The sequence below is a fragment of the Gobius niger genome (genome assembly GCF_951799975.1).
Source record: "Gobius niger genome assembly, chromosome: 4".
NCBI lineage: Eukaryota > Metazoa > Chordata > Actinopteri > Gobiiformes > Gobiidae > Gobius > Gobius niger.
Window position 1 is genome coordinate 26,412,938 of NC_136855.1, and position 18,623 is coordinate 26,431,560.

The 18,623-nt window shown below is 41.1% G+C and overlaps 2 protein-coding genes across 3 annotated transcripts; one reads left to right on the forward strand and one right to left on the reverse strand.

Annotated features, from left to right (window-relative positions):
- Window positions 1-1,311: 1,311 nt before the first annotated feature.
- LOC306962359 (uncharacterized protein) lies at window positions 1,312-9,121 on the forward strand. The gene is made up of 14 exons (XM_079555478.1): window positions 1,312-1,639; window positions 2,313-2,424; window positions 2,487-2,650; window positions 3,132-3,384; window positions 3,594-3,718; window positions 3,927-4,077; window positions 4,268-4,376; window positions 5,501-5,618; window positions 6,695-6,806; window positions 7,129-7,292; window positions 7,606-7,858; window positions 7,992-8,116; window positions 8,723-8,873; window positions 8,958-9,121. Exons 1-14 carry the CDS (start codon window positions 1,550-1,552, stop codon window positions 9,065-9,067), a joined length of 2,037 nt encoding a protein of 678 aa, XP_079411604.1. The 5' UTR covers window positions 1,312-1,549; the 3' UTR covers window positions 9,068-9,121.
- A 64-nt stretch (window positions 9,122-9,185) lies between these two features.
- pkma (pyruvate kinase M1/2a) lies at window positions 9,186-17,856 on the reverse strand. 2 transcript variants are annotated; one of them, XM_079555339.1, is made up of 11 exons: window positions 17,709-17,856; window positions 14,142-14,326; window positions 13,984-14,075; window positions 13,464-13,595; window positions 13,200-13,386; window positions 12,849-13,119; window positions 12,633-12,783; window positions 12,405-12,557; window positions 10,923-11,089; window positions 10,151-10,332; window positions 9,186-10,074 (listed from the first exon to the last, which is right to left on the reverse strand). In XM_079555339.1, the coding sequence occupies exons 2-11, from the start codon at window positions 14,296-14,298 to the stop codon at window positions 9,968-9,970; spliced, it is 1,599 nt and encodes a 532-aa protein (XP_079411465.1). In that variant the 5' UTR covers window positions 14,299-14,326; window positions 17,709-17,856; the 3' UTR covers window positions 9,186-9,967. The 2 variants fall into 2 exon arrangements, with proteins under 2 accessions (XP_079411465.1, XP_079411464.1); XM_079555338.1 differs by lacking the exon at window positions 10,923-11,089 and adding an exon at window positions 11,421-11,587 and having other exon boundaries at window positions 17,709-17,853.
- Window positions 17,857-18,623: the final 767 nt, after the last annotated feature.

The following is an 18,623-nucleotide window of genomic DNA, read 5'->3' on the forward strand; positions in this document are numbered from 1 at the left end:
TGCGTCTACTGTACCAGGACTACCACAGGAATGACATGAATTCTTACAAAGAATGAACCAAATAAACCATTCAACTAACATTCAAAACATTAAATTGATAAATTAATAAATTATTTGAGTTTGGCATTCCCGTGACAGCCAGGTTCAGCAATATATAGGCGGGGCTATCAGGCCAAGCCCAATGCCATTTGCATACAAATTGCCCAGCTGATACCTTGTTGTTATGACAACGGCCCACAGCTCCCAGAATTCATTTGGAAGTGAAATACAAAAGGATAGCTGTCAGTGAAGTGACACTGAATTTCTTTGCTCTTACATACTTTGCCTACAGCTCCACTCTCTTCCTTTGTATTGCTGAAAGCAGTGCTTAAAGATAATCCATATTTTCTGCTCTCGTTCACAGTCACATTGATGAATAAAGAGCCTGTCCTGCTTTGGCTGTAGTGTATGGTATACCCTAAACTACATTGGAGAACACATAAGGACACAATATGTAGCATAACATAAAGCAGACATCAGTTCTAAAATGATTTACTGAAAAGAATAACAACATAATCACATTTTTTTTGTTCTTCATATCTACAAATAAAGTACAAGCTGAGGCTGCCAAACAAACTGATGCAAGTCACATTTCTATTTCACATCCAGTTCCAACACCAATGTTCAGTATTTAAAAACAGTATTGGTCTAAACATCGTTGTACGTAATAATTAGTACTCTTAATTTTACGGATAATTTAACAGCATCTTAAATCATTAATACATTTCAATTTCTTTCAGACCTCAGAGGGGTATCCACCAAAGTACACTTGCACACTGTATTACCAGCTTTTTCCTACACCCATCCTTGTCAAATCCTCTTTGAGCTCAGGGCTAAAATGTCTTCTGACAGCACAGTGTCCTCTACTGGCCACACGGGGCAGGAAGCTTTCGCTCTTGCACATCCATCCTCTTTAAAAACAAGTATTACAGTATCTCAAGGGCAAGTGTGTTGGTTTTGCCACTGTCATCCTAGCTCAGCTCCTCGTAGTTACATTGGCATACATAGTACACATAGTACCCTGACAACCCCTGTTTAATATTTATCCTCACTGTGTAGTGTCAAGCTAATCAGTGTCTCTTTTTAGTGAGAACCCCTGCTTTACTTGGTTCCCATAGGCCTGTGATCTTGTACACATTAAACAGGCAGCAGCGGAGAGCCCCTCCATTCATGCCGCTGTTACAGATTTATAGAGACAACTAGTACATACCACTTTACTCTGGATTGAAAAGGCTTGTATCAGCATCAAAAGCACAGCAGGGCGTGTGTGTGTATGTTTACGCGTTGACTTGCACCCTTTACCTCGGGGTGGGAGCAGAAGGAAGGTGACACGTCTCCTGAATATAAATGCAGAAGATATGCTCCAAGGGATGACAGTGTACACTATACTCGTCCAGGAACGTGCAAGCTTTTCCCAAGGTCACAGCTTGCCGCCGGGCCCGGATCCCTGCTGAAGCAACAGCAGCACCACCAGCACCTAGCTCATTTGTCACTCGCCTTCCAATTTAACATGGCAACTCGATGGGGACTGTGCGGTGCGGGGAAGATCAGCCACGACTTCAGCGTGGCCATGAAGACTCTACCTCCTGGAGACCACCAGGTATTGTTCACACGATAAGCCAAACCATGGAACAGTGTGGAAAATGTGTCCAAATGAAGATGAAACTATATTACTAAACTATACTACCAAATCATCCAGTAGGTGTAAGCCTTTAATAGAAACAATGTGTATAGTGTATAGAATAGGTAAGCCAAAACACAAACATAGAAACTCTCTAGTTCTTCTAGTTTTGCAAAGTGGCCACTTTTAAACACATACTTTTGGGGAAAATGCATTTTCTTTTGTTAACAACTTACTTGTTACTTGTTATCAAAATGCAGAAAGTGCTATGCCATGAGTAATTATACAGATAGGGGTTAATTTACCAAGTGTTTGCTCATGTGCAAAAGGAGGAGTACGTGCTGAAGTGGATCAGCAGGCGAGTCATTTGTTTTTGTTGTTGTTTTCTGCACACGCAGCATTCTGTAATTCACATATCAGAATTGAGGCCCAAATACTGTGATACAGACAAAATAAAATGGTAAATTAGGTGCAATGCGTTCACAAAATAGCACATCATATTATTCAGCTTGCACTCGCCATTTAGCACACGTGTTGATGAATAACCCCGAAACTATTTTGTTTAAATTTTTCTTATCCTGAATGTTTGCACTCATTACCTTGACCACAATAACAAAGCATAGTATTCTGAATGTGTCTTTCTTATCTACAGATAGCAGTTGTTGCATCAAGAAGCTTAGAGCGTGCCCAAGAATTTGCAAAGAGGCATGGCATTCCTAAAGCCTATGGCAGCTATGAGGAGTTGGCCAGTGACCCAGACATTGGTGAGTTTATGCATCAGCGTTTGTCTTGTGGAGATAACCCCTGAACATAATTATCCCCGCAGACGTTGTGTACGTGGGAGTTCTTCACACACAACACTGGAAAGTCGGCCTACTCTTCCTCAAAGCTGGCAAAAACGTACTGTGCGAAAAACCCTTTGCCATGAACAGCAGACAAGTGCAAGACCTGGTCGCCGCGGCTAAACGGAGTGACGTGTTCCTCATGGAGGTGAGTGCATATGGATGATGTTATTGCTCAGTGAACCACTTTCCCATATGTTTTTTTTTTTTTTGCATAATGCTGGTTAGTCTTTGCTTATTATGCACACAGATGTTCTTGCTGAACCCGGTATGTGTCAGTAGGAGACTGCTGCGCATTATCCTTCATGCCAAGTCAATTTCATTTATAACACTTAAAGCACTTGATTTGACTCAGCGGGGTAATAGACCCTTATGGTGCAACATTATAATTGATGTAATAAATTGTTTCCACATTGAATTGTTTTTTTAATGTACTCATACAGAATGGTGTGGCTGCTTAGTTAATATGACACAAAATGGTTGGTATAAATATTGATGTTATGGACTAATTCTTTTCATTTTCTCTCTGCCTCATTACTGCCGTACTTGCTACTGCCATTATTGCCTCACTTATAAACCACATGACTATTTTAAATTCATAGTATGCCCATTACTGTGTCTTTGTTCAGGCTATCTGGTCACGTTGCTTCCCTGTGCATGCTGAGGTGCGGAGACTGCTGGCTGAGGAAGTAGTCGGGGAGGTGAAGCTGGTCAAGGCTTATTTCGGCTCCCCTCAACTGCACATCCCCCGCTCGGTGGAGAAGGAGTTGGGAGGAGGAGCGCTGCTGGACATCGGAGTGTACTGTCTGCAGTTTGTCCTGATGGTGTTCAGAGGAGAGAAGCCTTTGTCCATACAGGCCAGTGGTGTTCTGCTGGACTCAGGTAAAGACGCAGCTGCCAAAGGAGATTCTAAAGCTATTCAGTTTATTGCCTGAAATTCATGTTATGAAAAATAAAGAGCTTAGAAATTGATGCAAAGAAAAAGATAACCTGTAAGTGCTAATCGTCTTTCATTCTTTTTTTTAATTCACATTGGTATTTTTTGAAAGTGACAAGATAATGAAGTAGTAACAAGAATGATGCTCTTTCAGGAGTGGATGAGTCGGTGGTAGTAGCATTGAAGTTTTCCCGGAACAGGATGGCCTTCTGTGCCTTTTCCATTTCAGCCCGTCTACCAAATGATGCTGTCATCTGTGGCACCAAGGGCTCCATTAAAGTAAGCCATGTGGGGATGTTTCAATTCTTTAACCAAGGACTGAGAGACGCAGCAACAGGGGAGACTACTAATTACTTTCATTTTTAATTAAATTGACAGATTCAGAACCATTGAGACTATTCTGAAACCACATAGATATTATGCAGATTATCTTCTCCAATAGCTTTCCATTTGCATGTTAATATGACAGATCGCAATATTTTCCCAGGTGCTTGGCCCTATGCACTGTCCTACCACGCTGGTGGTCAATGACAAGGAGACCGAATATCCTTTGCCCGAGCCCAGTCTGCCCATGAATTTCACCAACAGCACAGGGCTGCGCTATGAGGCTGAGGAAGTCAGACAGTGCCTCCTTAAAGGTATAATAATATTTTGCAGAATTATGATTTGTATTCTTCTTCTTCTTCTTCTTCTTCTTGTGTGGTATCTGCTTACACAATTTCTCTCCTCTGTCTTGCTCTAATTTATGCATTGTTTGATTATGCACAGACACCTTTCTGGATCAGTGTGCCTGCGCTGTGACCACACTAATGTTGTCTTCATTCACAGGACTGAAGGAGAGCCCATTGATGCCTCTGGCAGAGTCTGTCCTGCTGACTGAGGTCATGGATGAAATCAGGAAGCAGGTGGGAGTAGTCTTCAACCAGGACAGCCAATGACAGCGCTCCAGAGCCAAGCTGTTTCACCTGATTTTAAGCCACATAGATGGGTAGACAGAATGGGCACAGTTTATTTGGTTTAGGCAAGTGAGAGACAAAGTTAACCATCATTGATTGAAATAGAGTTTGGCAAAACACAGATGTAAATTTGATTTTTATGACAATACAACAAAACACAATTCAGTTAGTTACCTAAGTTACATGACAATCTCATTCAGTGCAGGAACACACATGCAAGAGTGTTTTGCCATTTAGACTAAAACATCTGTGAATCCTGCATTTACACTAGTATTAACAACAAATAAAATATATGTTTTTTTTTAAACAGTAATAAGTCTGATATTTCTGCATGTTATTTTACCTCTGTGAAAAAGAGAGTAAGAAATGCTGTACAATATTGAAATAAGGTCCATGGAAGATGAGCACATCGGTCTCTGGATGTGTAAATGATGAAGCCAATAAAAAGTCAAATTCAGCTTGTTTATTTCATTTCATTTCCTACTTTTCTTTTTCTTTTTACTTATTTCAGTCATGTTATTTACATTTTTCACGTTTCATAAACAACTTCAAATGATTATTATTATTATTATTTTTAACATGATTGAAAAGGAGCAGAAATTAATGTTACATACTAATATTTACAGTAATTTGTAGGAGTTCATATTTGTTCATTTGAACTGTCATTCCACAGTTTCACTCCTGCCACGGTTTATTTCATTCACTGTAGCTTAATATGTGAATATGTGTGTAACAGCCCAATGCCACTTCAAACCTAACATGGCCATAAATGAGCCTATGATCTTTGGCCTTGAGTTTTTTTTTTCTCTCTCTCTTTTAAACAAACAAACATACAAAAACATGATGAACAATAATGAGTTCACTTCCTTGAATAAGTGAACCAATGCTTAATCAGTGTGGCCACATTAGATCCTCGTCAACATCCCAGATCCCACTGAACTAAATACAGAATACATTATTGTATAAATATTTGTATTTAATAGGTGACCAGTGGCCACGTCACCTATTCACTCATAGTGCTCTATCTCCCCCTTGTGGTCACAAGGGGTTACCACGCGTTAATCCAAATGGTTTAAACCGCGAGACCGTGAAGTTTGTTTGTCAGTGGACGTTGGACAGTCACCACGGCAGTAATGGCAACCAAGTGGGGAATCTGCAGCTCGGGGAAGATCAGTCATGACTTCACCGTGGCCCTTAAAAGTCTTCCTCCTGAAGACCATCAGGTAGCACACTCACTCTCTGTTCAACTAGGCTAAGTCTGTGCTTTTCTTTTTGAGCGTTTTTAGGTTCACTATGACATAATTCAATCAACTGCAATTCATGAGCATTAATGCAACCTTTCGTTCACAAATAATGAAAATGTTTGTAAATTCCTGTTTGTCTAAACTCATTCCTAACTTTCTTAACACATTTCTAGCATCCCAATTCTTCACAGGGAGTTTATAAGCAAGTTCCACAGCTTACTGTCAGGGAGCAATACTTTAATATGAATGGCAATGTAAATAAAAACAACAACAGCAACAACAACAACAACAACTTGCTACTAGTTCACAATTCATAAAAAAAAGCTTTATAATCGGATGTAGCAGGTCCTACGGCCCACAAAGGCCTTTGGTAAGATTTGCTTTTATTTGACTGGCACAACAACACATGACCAAGACAAGGTCAGGAAAGATGCTTGGAGCCAGGTTGTAGCAATACTAATTTACACCTGTAGTCCTTGGGCAGGTTGATGTATAGACAAGAAGACTTAAACATTTACAGAATTAGTGAAATGTGAACTAATCAACCACTTAGATGGTATTGATAGAACTAGGTTACTATGTTTTATATGTATCAACAATCACAGATATCTGCTTTTACAATATACTCAAAGACTACACTATCTTTACTCCACGACAAGAAACTAAATCTGGTTTAGGGCTTTTAAAGGTCTTTTGAAGAAGGGCACTCTCAAAGCTTTTTGAAATTGTTTGGTTCTTATCTAATGCGCTTATAATAAAACAATTAGCCTCGGTATATGTAACTGGTTTGGTAATGTGGAAAATAGCCAATGGTGGCCAAAGTGTACGGCATCAAATCACATTTATGACCAATAGACTGGCTCATGTAACATGTAGGTGGAAAGAAAATGTAGAAAGGAATTCATGAGAAGAAAAAGCTTACTCTTGGTTAGTGGTTCTCAAATCACCTCACCGAACTGAATCGAATCTTGAATAAGAGTACATTGCTTGGACACTTGGAGTCTCTGTATGTCATCAGTGCTAAATGTTTGTTAAATTGATGTTTGATCTCACAGGTTGTTGCAGTGGCAGCTCGCAAGCTTGATGATGCGCAGCGTTTTGCTAAAACACATGACATCGCCCGCGCTTACGGGAGCTATGAAGAGCTGTCCAGAGATCCGAATGTTGGTCAGTATATCTATGAATTGAAACTTGTTACAGTAGCCTGTGCACTGGTGATGCATATTTTATAACCATACTGGGCCATAGCGAGTGGCACAAAAGCAAAATGACCAACTAGGAAGTATTATACTGTGCTGCTTTGATGCTCTAATTGGTTAATGATTAATCTTTTTACATTTGACCTTCACATATGACTAAGGACACTGAGCTGATACAAGCTCCTTATTGTGTACCAACTAAAATGATATCCCAACATCAAATTTAAACAAGGGTTACTGCTGTGCTTGTAATAGATTTATGTTTATTTTTTCTTTGTGTTTTGTTGCAGATGTGGTGTATATAGGGGTGATTCATCCTTACCATCTGAAGGCATGTCTGCTCTTTGCTAATGCCAAGAAGCATATCCTGTGTGAAAAACCACTGGCCATGAACACCAAGGAGGTTCGGGAAATCCTTGCTGCTGCCAAAAAGAACAATGTCTTCTTAATGGAGGTAAAGATATGGCAAAGTCAAGTATGAAAGGAATAGGCCACCGTTTTTAAATCTGAGATTTGTTCTTACCTTAGCTTAGACGAGTTGATGTGTAGCTGTCTGGTCTTTACACGTGCCCTCAGTCACGTAAACAGAGCACAGATGGCGTGAAGACCAGACAGCTACATATCAACTCGTCTAAGCTAAGGTAACAACATATCTCTGTATTTATAAACGGTGGCCTATTCCTTTAATGCAACTTTATTTTTTGGTTTGTCTATATATGCTTGTTTCTGCTGTTACTGCTAGTCGCTAATGTGCAAATATTTTGCAGGCGGTCTGGACTCGTTTTTTCCCAGCCTCTGTTGAGATCAGAAGGCTGTTGGCTCAGGGAGAAATAGGGGAGGTAAAGGTTGTGAGGTCTGAGTTTGGGGAGCCTCTTACGACTGTGCCAAGAGCTGTGCAGAAGGAACTGGGTGGAGGAGCTCTCCTGGATATTGGTGTGTACTGTCTCCAGTTCACCAACATGGTGTTTAATGGAGAGAAGCCAGAGTCCATCCACGCCGAAGGATTCCTCTTTGACACAGGTGTACTAACAAAAACCCCTGGTGCAATGTCTTAGTGTCACATCAAAAGAACAATATCTTCATTAAGTCACATTTACAAGCAAGGAGTCCTGCAATTATAGTATTTTGTTTTAACCTTTATCATTTCTTTCAGGTGTGGATCAGTCTGTGGCTGTCACTTTGAAATACTCAAAGAACAGGATGGCTGTGTTCACATGTTCGAATGTTGTGCAGCTAGAGAGCGATGCGATTGTTGGCGGAACAAAGGGCTTCATAAAGGTAGACACTATTACTTTCACTCAATAACTGTTGACAGTAGTGATAGGCACGTTGATCACACACAGACAGCAATTCTTCCAAGCTGTGTCACCTGCAGAAAAGTCATGGGCCAACTTTCATGGTGTCATTTTGTATATCATTATGTCACACGCAACATGCGGTAGTGAGCAACAGGGGGTGCCAGTTCAATGAGAACATGGTCAGACACATTTTTTGACGTGAATTTATCATAATATGCTCTATGCTGTTTGTTGTTAAGTCTTTTTAATTACATTAGTGACTTGATATCGCTGAATAACTATACTCTATGTTAGGCTCAATCCAGAGTAGTTACGTCTGGTTGAATTAGGTTTATCACTTCAGCTGGTGAAACTTATTAAATTCACATTTTTACTGCTGTGATGCATTTTTCACCACCAGATGGCTCCCGTGCAATGTGGCCTGCCAACACTGAGTGGCACTGTACTTTAAAAAAAAATTGTGATCAAGTATTTTGTACTTTGCACAAATGTATTGTTTTTATAAACCATTTCAACCCCACCTCATGGTGCCTCCTCTCAAACCCCACTTAATATAACATTACAAGATGTGTTGTTTGTCTTGTAGGTCCCTGCTCATATGTGGTGCCCGACATCACTAAATGTGAATGGCAAGGAAACAGAGTACCCTGTTCCAGAGCCCTACATTCCCATCAACTTCCTGCTCAGCACTGGGATGCGTTATGAGGCTGAGGAGGTCCGGCAGTGTTTGCTCAAAGGTACTAGAATGACAACTATATACATTAATTTAGTTTGAAGGCGTAAGCTTAAGAGTGCATGTTCTGACTTATTTTCTTATCTAGGGCTGAAGGAGAGTGCCATCATGTCTCATGCAGACTCTCTTCTTCTTGTTGAAATGGAGGATGAAATTCGCAGACAATTGGGGGTTGTGTACCCCCAAGATTCCAACTGAGATGAATCAACAAAGTGCTATTTTGGAATGTCAGTCCAACACATTTTCGAAAATAATGCATGTTTTGAAAGTTCTTTAGTTCATAACATTTAACCAGATATTAAACAGAAAAAAAACATGTGGTGCTATCTCTTTATTGAAATAAATCCAGTCTGGTAGGGCAGCTCAGTAACACCAGCTAAAATATTTTTTACACATCTCAAGCATTACAATCAAAGCATACAGACAGAGCTAAGTGGACCACTAACACAGGAAAGATGACCAGCAGGACTTTCACCGTCACTTTACATCCTCCATGGGGAAACCCCAGAAAAGTGCATATTCATTATCAGTTAACTTATGATTCACACAATTCAAGTGCCAGAGATAAAGATACAACCCCGATTGAAAATGGAAAGGCTTAATAACACAATACAGTAACTCACTCAAATACATTTGGACACCAAAATGTGCCGATATATTGACAGAACATACTGTGGCATGACAGAACATACTGTGGTTACAGTCAAATTTTAAAGTAGTCAAGGAATGCAACAAGTTAAACAGCCATTACTGCAATAACTGGCTTAAGTGACAAAGAAAAAAGGCAGAGAGGAGCTGCAGTAGCACTGCACAACAGTAGTATTGGAGTCTACCCCATCGGGCCTTGGATTTATACTTGACATTGACATCAAATACAGCAGACAAAACAAGCCGTTGAATCGGAGCCCCTATTAGACTGGTTTTACTGGCAAGAAACAAAAGGGAATGGATAGGGAGTGTAAAGGAAACGCCTTTCATTTAATTTCATAATTTCATTTTAATATCTATAACTCTGGATGTATGAGGAGAGCAGTGGAGTGTGTGAGGAAGAGCTATGAAAGATAGATGAAGGGAGAAAGCAGCAGAGCCCGTGGCCTTTCAGGGCACCAGGACCACACGCATGGTGTTAGTGTAACCAGAGCCAGGACGCCAACCAGTGAGGACGATGACAAAGTCTCCCTCTTTGAAGAAGCCTCGGGCTTTCCCTGTAAAGGATACAGAGTAATTAGCTTAAGTGTCTACGTATTTAAAAAAAATGAGAAATTTGTCATTTTCATTTACCCATCTCCAGGGCAAAGTTGACACGCATGTCCACATCCTCAGCCCAAACGTCATGGCCAGGCTTCGTGTATAAAACTGGGAAAATGCCACGGTATAGATGAGCTTGGCGAGCCGTCTGCGCATTACGGGTCACCGCAATGATGGGGGCACGAGGTCTGTATCTGGAGAGCAGATGAGCAGACCTACAAACACAAAAGTAAAATTGACACGAAGCAAATTTAAACGAGCAAAGAAATAGAGCATACATTTTACATGACATTTAACTTTATTTGACAACTTTGAAAGGGACTAGATGGAAGTTGATGTTTTTATACTTGCTACTGCCACCACAGGTCTTGTGTGTAACTGCACTTTCTAAATTAAGCTGTGCATGACTGTACTTTGGACCCCAATTAACAACATTTTGAGTGACAGTGTAGGATTTTAGAGGCAGTTGTGGTGAATGTCAGGACTCATTCTACTCATTAGGACATTCCTGGAAAAACTCCATCTAGTTCCTTTAAGCAAGTAAAATATGCATGACATACAAAAACAATTTAAGTCAAATTAAAGCGACTTATGGTTAGGTTAATTATGCAATTCTACAAATTATTTTTGCCATCCACAATGATTACGGTACATATTATTAAATGCTGTCTTTCACTCACTCTACCTATTGCTATGTTCACCCATTCACAAAGCCATGTAAAATCGAAGGTTTAAGGGCGGGAACAAGGCACTGGGCAGCGCTACAGCAGATCCTTACCTCTTATGAGCGAGTCTTCAGTCTTACCTTCCACTCTTGGTGAGAACAATAATGGCACTAGCACGCGACTTGAAGGAAGCCTCGACAGCTCCCACAGCTACAGCCTCAGAGGGGTCTCTGGTCAGCTGGGAGTGTCGTCTGAGCTCCTCAAACAGCTGTCTGTGGAAGGTGGATGCCTCTGCCTCTCGGGCTATCTGTGCGCCCAGGTGCCATGAGGAATGGGTGAAGCAAGGAGGGTTACACACAGTCACTATGATTGAACACACTCACACCCCTGAGCGCAGCCTTGCAAGACTTCCACCAACTTCCTGATTGCTTTGTTTTTAGATAATGGCATGTTGACCTTTGATAACATTAACAAAAAAGACAATATTGTTGTGCAACGGTAGTTTGAGACAGAAGTTTTGCAAAACTGGTCCAGGCACATACTCAAGACCTAACTTTCCCTACTCTTAACTTGGAAATCCCCTTGAACCCCCAACTAACGGTTTGATCTTTTATGTGAAGACCACATCGCCTGCCTACCTTCCAGAGCCTGTGAGCACAATGATTGCGGAGGCTAGACTCTTAAAGGATGCCTCGACTGCACCGATTGCAATAGCCTCAGCGGGGTCTTTGCAGTGTGGGGTGGAGCGGCGCAGGTCCTCAAACACCTGCCGATGGAACATGGCCGCCTCGGCCTCACGGGCAATCTATCACAAGCCAGGTCAAGATAGAGACGAGGCATTCCAACATCAGACACGAAGAGATGCGGGAACAGAGACAATAAAAGACAGAAGAGATGCAGGTCAGTGTTAGAACACATGGAAAGGAAAGGGTTAGGTGAATTACAGAAATTAACCAGAAGATGTTAAGAGAAGTAGAAGAGGGGAAAAAACAACAATTTAATGAATCTTATTTTTCAACCAAGTACGATAACCAAAGAAAAAAAAACAACACCCAAATTGATTGAATACTAAAAGCAACTTTGCACCATAAATGTAATTTCTTTCATGAATTCAGACAGCAGGCACATAGATTTTAGTTAATAATGCAAGCTAAAACATCACACATGCTTTAATATTATTTTATTACCACATCTGAGTTGCCAAGCAAAGTTGGAGGGCAGCATTCAGTTTGTGCAAGTTCAGCAGATAGTGCCTGCTGAGTCACAGTGGGCTCTGCATAGCAATGAAGCCAGGAGAAAGGACAGGAAGGATACAAGTGCAAGCGATCCCATATCACTGACCACCTATCCCTGACCAATACATGATGCATGCGATAAATAAGTAGCATTTTTATCACACTGTATTGCACGAGTTAGTGAAAACAAAACACAGCAAGTACAGGTGAAACTCAGAAAACTATAATATCGTTCAAAAATTTATTTTATATAACTTATTTCGGTAATTCAATTTTTCTGAGTTTCACCTGTAGTTATGAAACGCTGAGATAATGCGGGTTATTGGCGGAAGGGTTGAATGAAATTGTAAGCCAGTTACTTGCAAACAATAACCATTGATTACTCACCATGTGCTGAGTGCGCACTGCTTCCAGAGGGTAGTCTCCTTTGGCTGTCTCTCCACTCAACATGATACAATCGGCTCCATCCAAGACTGCATTGGCAACATCACTCCCCTCAGCACGAGTGGGTCTTGGTTTCTTGATCATACTCTCCAACATCTGTATAAATCAGAAATCAGGCATCTTAAAAGGAATTTAAACTATTTCATAGAATAAAATATTGCCATATCTGACCTGAGTGGCACAAGTGATGGGTTTGCCAGCTTTGTTGCAGCGCCCGATCATCATTTTCTGAGCCACAAACACCTTCTCTGTGGGGATCTCAATCCCAAGGTCACCACGAGCCACCATAATACCATCACTGGCCTCCATGATCTCATCAAATCTATAAAAAAGAAAACTTGTACTAAACTTGTCATTCTAAAACGCATGTGGAAGATGTCTACAAACCGGCGCACGCCCTCATGGTTCTCAAGCTTGCTGATGATCTTGATGTTTTTGCCCTTTTCTCCCAGAACTGCCCGGACAGCGTGTACATCAGCTGCTTTCCGAATGAAGGAGGCAAACACCATGTCCACCCCCTGCGCCACGCCGAATTGGAGGTCCTGGATATCCTTCTCTGAAACAGCGGGCAAGTCCACAGCCGCACCAGGTAAATTCACTCCCTTCTTGCTCCCCAGGCATCCCCCGTTCTCAATCTCACACGTGAGGTAATTAGAGCCTGAGGAGACAGTATGTTATTTTGTTTTTCCCTTAAATCCTATCACTTCCAAAACCAGCAAATATTACATGGCTACTTACCAATCTCCATCACCTGCAGTGATATAAGCCCATCATCAATGTAAATTTTACTGCCCATTTCCACCACTTTGGTAATGTTTTTGTAGTCGAGCCACAGAATCTCTTCACTGCACTTCTCTTGGTATGCATCATCCAGGGTTAGCTTGATCATGTTGCCCTTGACAAGCTCCACTTCAGCTGTGCCACTCTGGAAAGTGAGAAAAACTCTTTATACACATGCTATATTTTTATGCGATGGTGCTTGTGATCAATAAAAATACAGACCCCGTGGATGAGCCCCGTTCTGATTTCTGGTCCTTTAGTGTCCAGTGCGATGCCAATAGGCCTGTAGCTGATGCTGCCAGGCTCAAAGCTTTCACATGCCTCACGGACATTCTTGATGGTCTGTTCATGATACTGCAGAATGGACGAGATATAGTTGCATGTGTGACCTTTAACCACTTTTTAAAATTTTATGAGCATTGTAGTAGTTTACAGCTATAAAACCTTATGAAACCGCAAGTATGCTGCAAATGAATGTCTGTACTGTGGAGTGCGGGCTTGTTTTAACAGCCAAACATATTCTACGTTGAAGATTACATTTACTGTCATTATAAAGTTTGAACCCTTGTGTGAGCTAGAGTTGACTAATGTAAGAATATCATCTACACCTTACCCAACAGGGACTGTTAAGGCATAGATGATAAACGACAATACACCATATCACAACATTATCAGCTCAGCAAGCTGTGACAACAGCCAGGAGCAGACAGTGGTGTGTGCAAAGAACAGTGGAATTACAGACCTCATGAGTTCCATGGGAGAAGTTTAAGCGAGCAATGTTCATTCCTGACTTGATCATCTCCTTAAGCATATCCACTGAACGGGAGGCTGGTCCTGTGTAAAGAGGAGTATTTTAATGTTGTTTTAAAAGTATAATGTTTTATAAGAAAAGCTACAAACCAATGGTGCAGATGATGCCGGTGTTCCGTGCAGTGGTGGGCTCTGAGTCGATGTCCAGCAGGCACAAATGTTCTAGGAAAGTGTCAGCCATCGCAGCATTGAGCTGCTGTGTCTGGATGAAGGCCGAGCCCATGTCCTGAACCTTTTGCTGTGGCATGACTTTCACTGGTGTAGAGCGAGTAGTCCTAAAAGATTCAAACAGAAAAGAAGCCTTTTAAATATGCCATAACCTTGCCTCTATGTCATCTTCAACATCAACATGTAATATTAAAATCATGGCATCAAAATCAACAGGTTTTTGCTAAACTATGCAATGAAATTCCACACGTGCAAGACACTATTCTGTTTAACACCTCTTTATCATTTGGTACATTCAGTTCTCCCTCTCTACTCTAAAATCACCATGGCAACATCACCACCACAGGGCTCAAATAGGGGGCACATATTTCCAAGATTTCACCATGACAATTTAACAGTTCCTCTATCAAAGACAAATATTGCACATAAAAGAGTTCCTCTTCTGTTACAAAATACCTGTGTGCCTTAGAGATCTTGGTTAAGTACTTAAGTATGATATGAATGAAGCAAGACTGCAATATACAGTTCCACAAATAGATTAATTGCTGTACTTACGCAACAGTCTGCCCAATGGCATTGCTTCTTCCCAACCCTTTTTGTTCTAATAATTTTAATATAAAAACAGGTTCAGTTTTAGTTTTTGAATCACCAAAAGGTTCATTCATTCAATCTGACCTTGACAGTGAGCAACATTCACACAACCACCTCAGCAAATGACTTTCCCCAACCATTCTCACCTTTTCACCTCAAGTAAAGCAAAGCACTTAGGTGGAATTTCAGTTTGTGTTACACTAAAACTAGTCAGGCTTTGTTCCACTCTCGTTCTCTTACTCATTCCATCTTAGTAAGAAAGAAAGTAAGTAAACTTTATTTATGTAGCACCTTAAAAAAAACAGAAAGTACACACAATATAAAAGGCCAAGGCAAAAGAAAAAAAATGTAGCTAATTAAAAGTCTAAACAAATAAATGAGTCAAGTTTGCTCTTGAAGGTGTCAAGAGTCAATTGAGCGCAAAGAGGGCGGAAGATCATTCCAAAGCCTGGGAGCAGAAGCCTGGAAGGATCAATCATCTCTAGTACGAAAAGGAGTGCGTGGAACCTTCATCTTAATTACAAATGCATCTCTACAGGGGGATCCCAGACATAAGCACTACACAGAACAGAAGCTGCAGTCTGCCTGGTGACGTAACACAGGCGGCGCAGTCCCACATACTAATGCCAGACCAATGATGTACGTGAGCAGAATCACATCCCACTCCTGCAGCAGCTCAAAGCATCAAAGCATCAAAGGCCTGGGATAAAGCCTACTGGACACGTTGGCATAGACATGTGGTGGAAGAAAAACACTGCCACCTACATTATTTTAAACTTGGTGTGACAACTCTTAACAATGGAGTACCAGCTACTCCAACGTGCAGAGCCAACTTTAGAAAGAGCCTGCAAATAATCCTCTACAATCCCCTAACATAGTATACAATGCAACATGCAGTTAATAAGAGCACTATTATACCACCGTTTTATTAGTTTGATGGATGTTAATCTTAAAATCAATTAATCTCATACAACTGTTGCATACTCAAACCATGCCAGATCCCAATTCAATCATAGTTCAGTCAGCATGCTAAGGTTCAAGCTACATACCACCAGTAGATATGCCTGTTTTGTCTGGGAAAACGCAGACACCTAACAGGCACTGCCCTCCACCACAGCCCCAGAGCGCTGGAGTGTGTACTACAGCAACCAGAGTCAAATAACCTATTCCCTGCGACAGAACTGCAAAAGAACACGCGCAGAACTGCTGCTGTTCTGCGTGTGCATACATACGACACTTTCAGGAGCTTCAGAGTAAATCCCATCAGTGAGGATAAAGGGCTTGGTACAAGGTTGTTTTAACTAGGCCTTTACCATGATCTCAGAGTGAACTTCCATGGAGTATCCTCAAGCAGTGAGCATGCAAGTCGACTAAAAGCCCATGTCACCGAACACCACACGCTAAAATGGGAAAGCCCAATATAACCTTCACAGTGGTTAGTTGAAATAACACATTTTAACCATCGTCAAATCACAAACTTTTCATTCAAAGGGGAAAAAAGTAAGCGCTTGTGTGATGTCTCTGAAGTTAAGAAATGTTTAGAGGATTTTCAAATTTATTATAGTGTTTACAGACCCCAGGGCTGTGTCTGTGTGAGAAGGAAACCCCTTGAATGCACATTGTTCCAGGGAGTATATTAATCTGCTTCATGAGAGCCATGGCAGCTGTGAACTGACCCACAACACACCATACAGAGAGCTAAGCAGGTCAAGATAGACTCATGAAACTATACAACGAACAATTTGGAACAATAGAAAGATAAATATATAATTGACACTGTATCCGATTCCTACAGGCAGTAAGTCAGTGAGATTTCTGCCATCATTGTGCATGGTAGACAATAAAGTCACAGCACAATACAAGAGTCTCTACTTTGCTGTTTACTTTTAGGCGTGTATGTTTATTTGCAGCTCAACTGCAGTGTTTACTGTTAACATTGCAAAAACAGTATTTTGTTTGAGGGGGGTTCTTTGTATTACTGTAAACGTGTCAATAAAAGGTCGAGGGCAAAACCTACATGACACTTCAGACACGAATTCCAGAAAAAGCACTGGCAAACAGAGTTGCTATTGAGAAGTGATAGTCTGTCCGACAGTCTGATATCGCGTGTCACTGGTGCACCGTCAGCCACAGAAACTACTGCAGTGAGGCGCTGCTCTGAGGCTGAGCAAAAATCTGAGGATTGCCATAGAAAATGTTGCACATGACCATCAAAAAGGGGTGTTTACGTGATTGTAACCTATTTATTCGCCCGCAACTAATCAGATTTTGGGATACTATGCCGATGCGGTGGAGGTCACGTTCACATCACTGCGTCACATTTTCCTGAAGAAGGAACATGACCGAGATGAGCCAATGAGCGAGCTCGACACACCCACAACAGGAAGAAACTTTTCTATCCTCAAGCAGCTCACGCATCACTGTGAATGTATTTTCACGCCTAAAAATGATGTTTCACGAAAGTGCACAAAAGCTGTATATTGTCATTAATTGTACACGAGCTACCATTAAACACCCAGTCTTGCATATTTAATCAATGAGTAGATAATCGCGGTTTCTCGTGCCCTGCCAAGTTGGGGGAATGGAAATGGTCTCTCTCAAACATAGACTGTAATCTAAGCTCTCCACAGATACAAAGAAACCACCTGAACGTTTCTTGTGTTCAGCTTGTGTCCATAAAAGCCATCCCTGTTGTACGAAAATGTTAATTGTTGTAATTGTGTTCTAACAACGCGCAACGTGACATTGCTGCTGCCGCACTGATCGCTACCAGTTAGCAGCAAGATGCCCAGAATCGCCAAAGTGGCAATGACTTTTGAGCAGCTCCTAGATCTAGAGTAATCGTAAAAATACCAGAAAGGCTGACCCTTCTCGGTACTGTGATAGACGCATACCCACCTTATCAACGGAGAACAGCTCAAAAGTGATGTAACAGGCGGTTCTCTGCAGCAGCTCAAGGTGATCCTGCTCTTGCTACAGGACTATTTAAAAGGGATGCTGAGTGAGAGATATCCTTCCGCGTGTCTGATGTCACGCCGTAGCTGCATTCATTAATTCATTCATTTAATAACTATTTTGGAAGCTTAATGAGGATGCTACTATCGATGCCAAGCTGCTGAATTCAATATATAATGTATTGTCCAAGCGAGAGTTCATTAAATTACAAATGTACGGTATGTGCGGAAGGACACAAGTGCGTTGGTGGCAGTTGGCAGTGCTGTGTAAACTTCGCCAACCAATCAGAGAGCGGAATAGCATCATGCCTGACATGACATGTGACTCAGGATGGCAGCTTCCTGAAACAAAGTCGATTTTAGCAATTCATGCCAAGTAGCCAAATACAATAAGATGCAGATGCAGGTATGCCTTTTCGTCATAGATTGCCATATACTGTCTCTCATATTGTCTCGAGACTACCATGTCTAATCTATCCATAAATATGTCGCACAATAGACGATGCTTTCTCTAAATGTGTGAAAATCATGTAGCTAAACTGTAGGCTTCGACGGACAATGCTTTTATGTAAACCAAGAGTTTTCAAACACAACTATTGCCAAACTAAGAGTAGCCTTTTTAGATGCTGATGCACGCTGCAGGTTCGCCTGTCACAAAGTAGTACTACAGCGTCACCTAGTGTTCCTTTGTGTGCAGTACATTCAGCAATGCTATTTGTTTATATCAGTAATAAATAAAGTATATAAAAAGGAAAACATGAAATACATATAATGACTAAATAAATAATTAGAGTACAGCAGGCAATTGCAGCAAAAGAAAGGCATTAATTTTGTATCAACAACATTACTTATTTCCCAC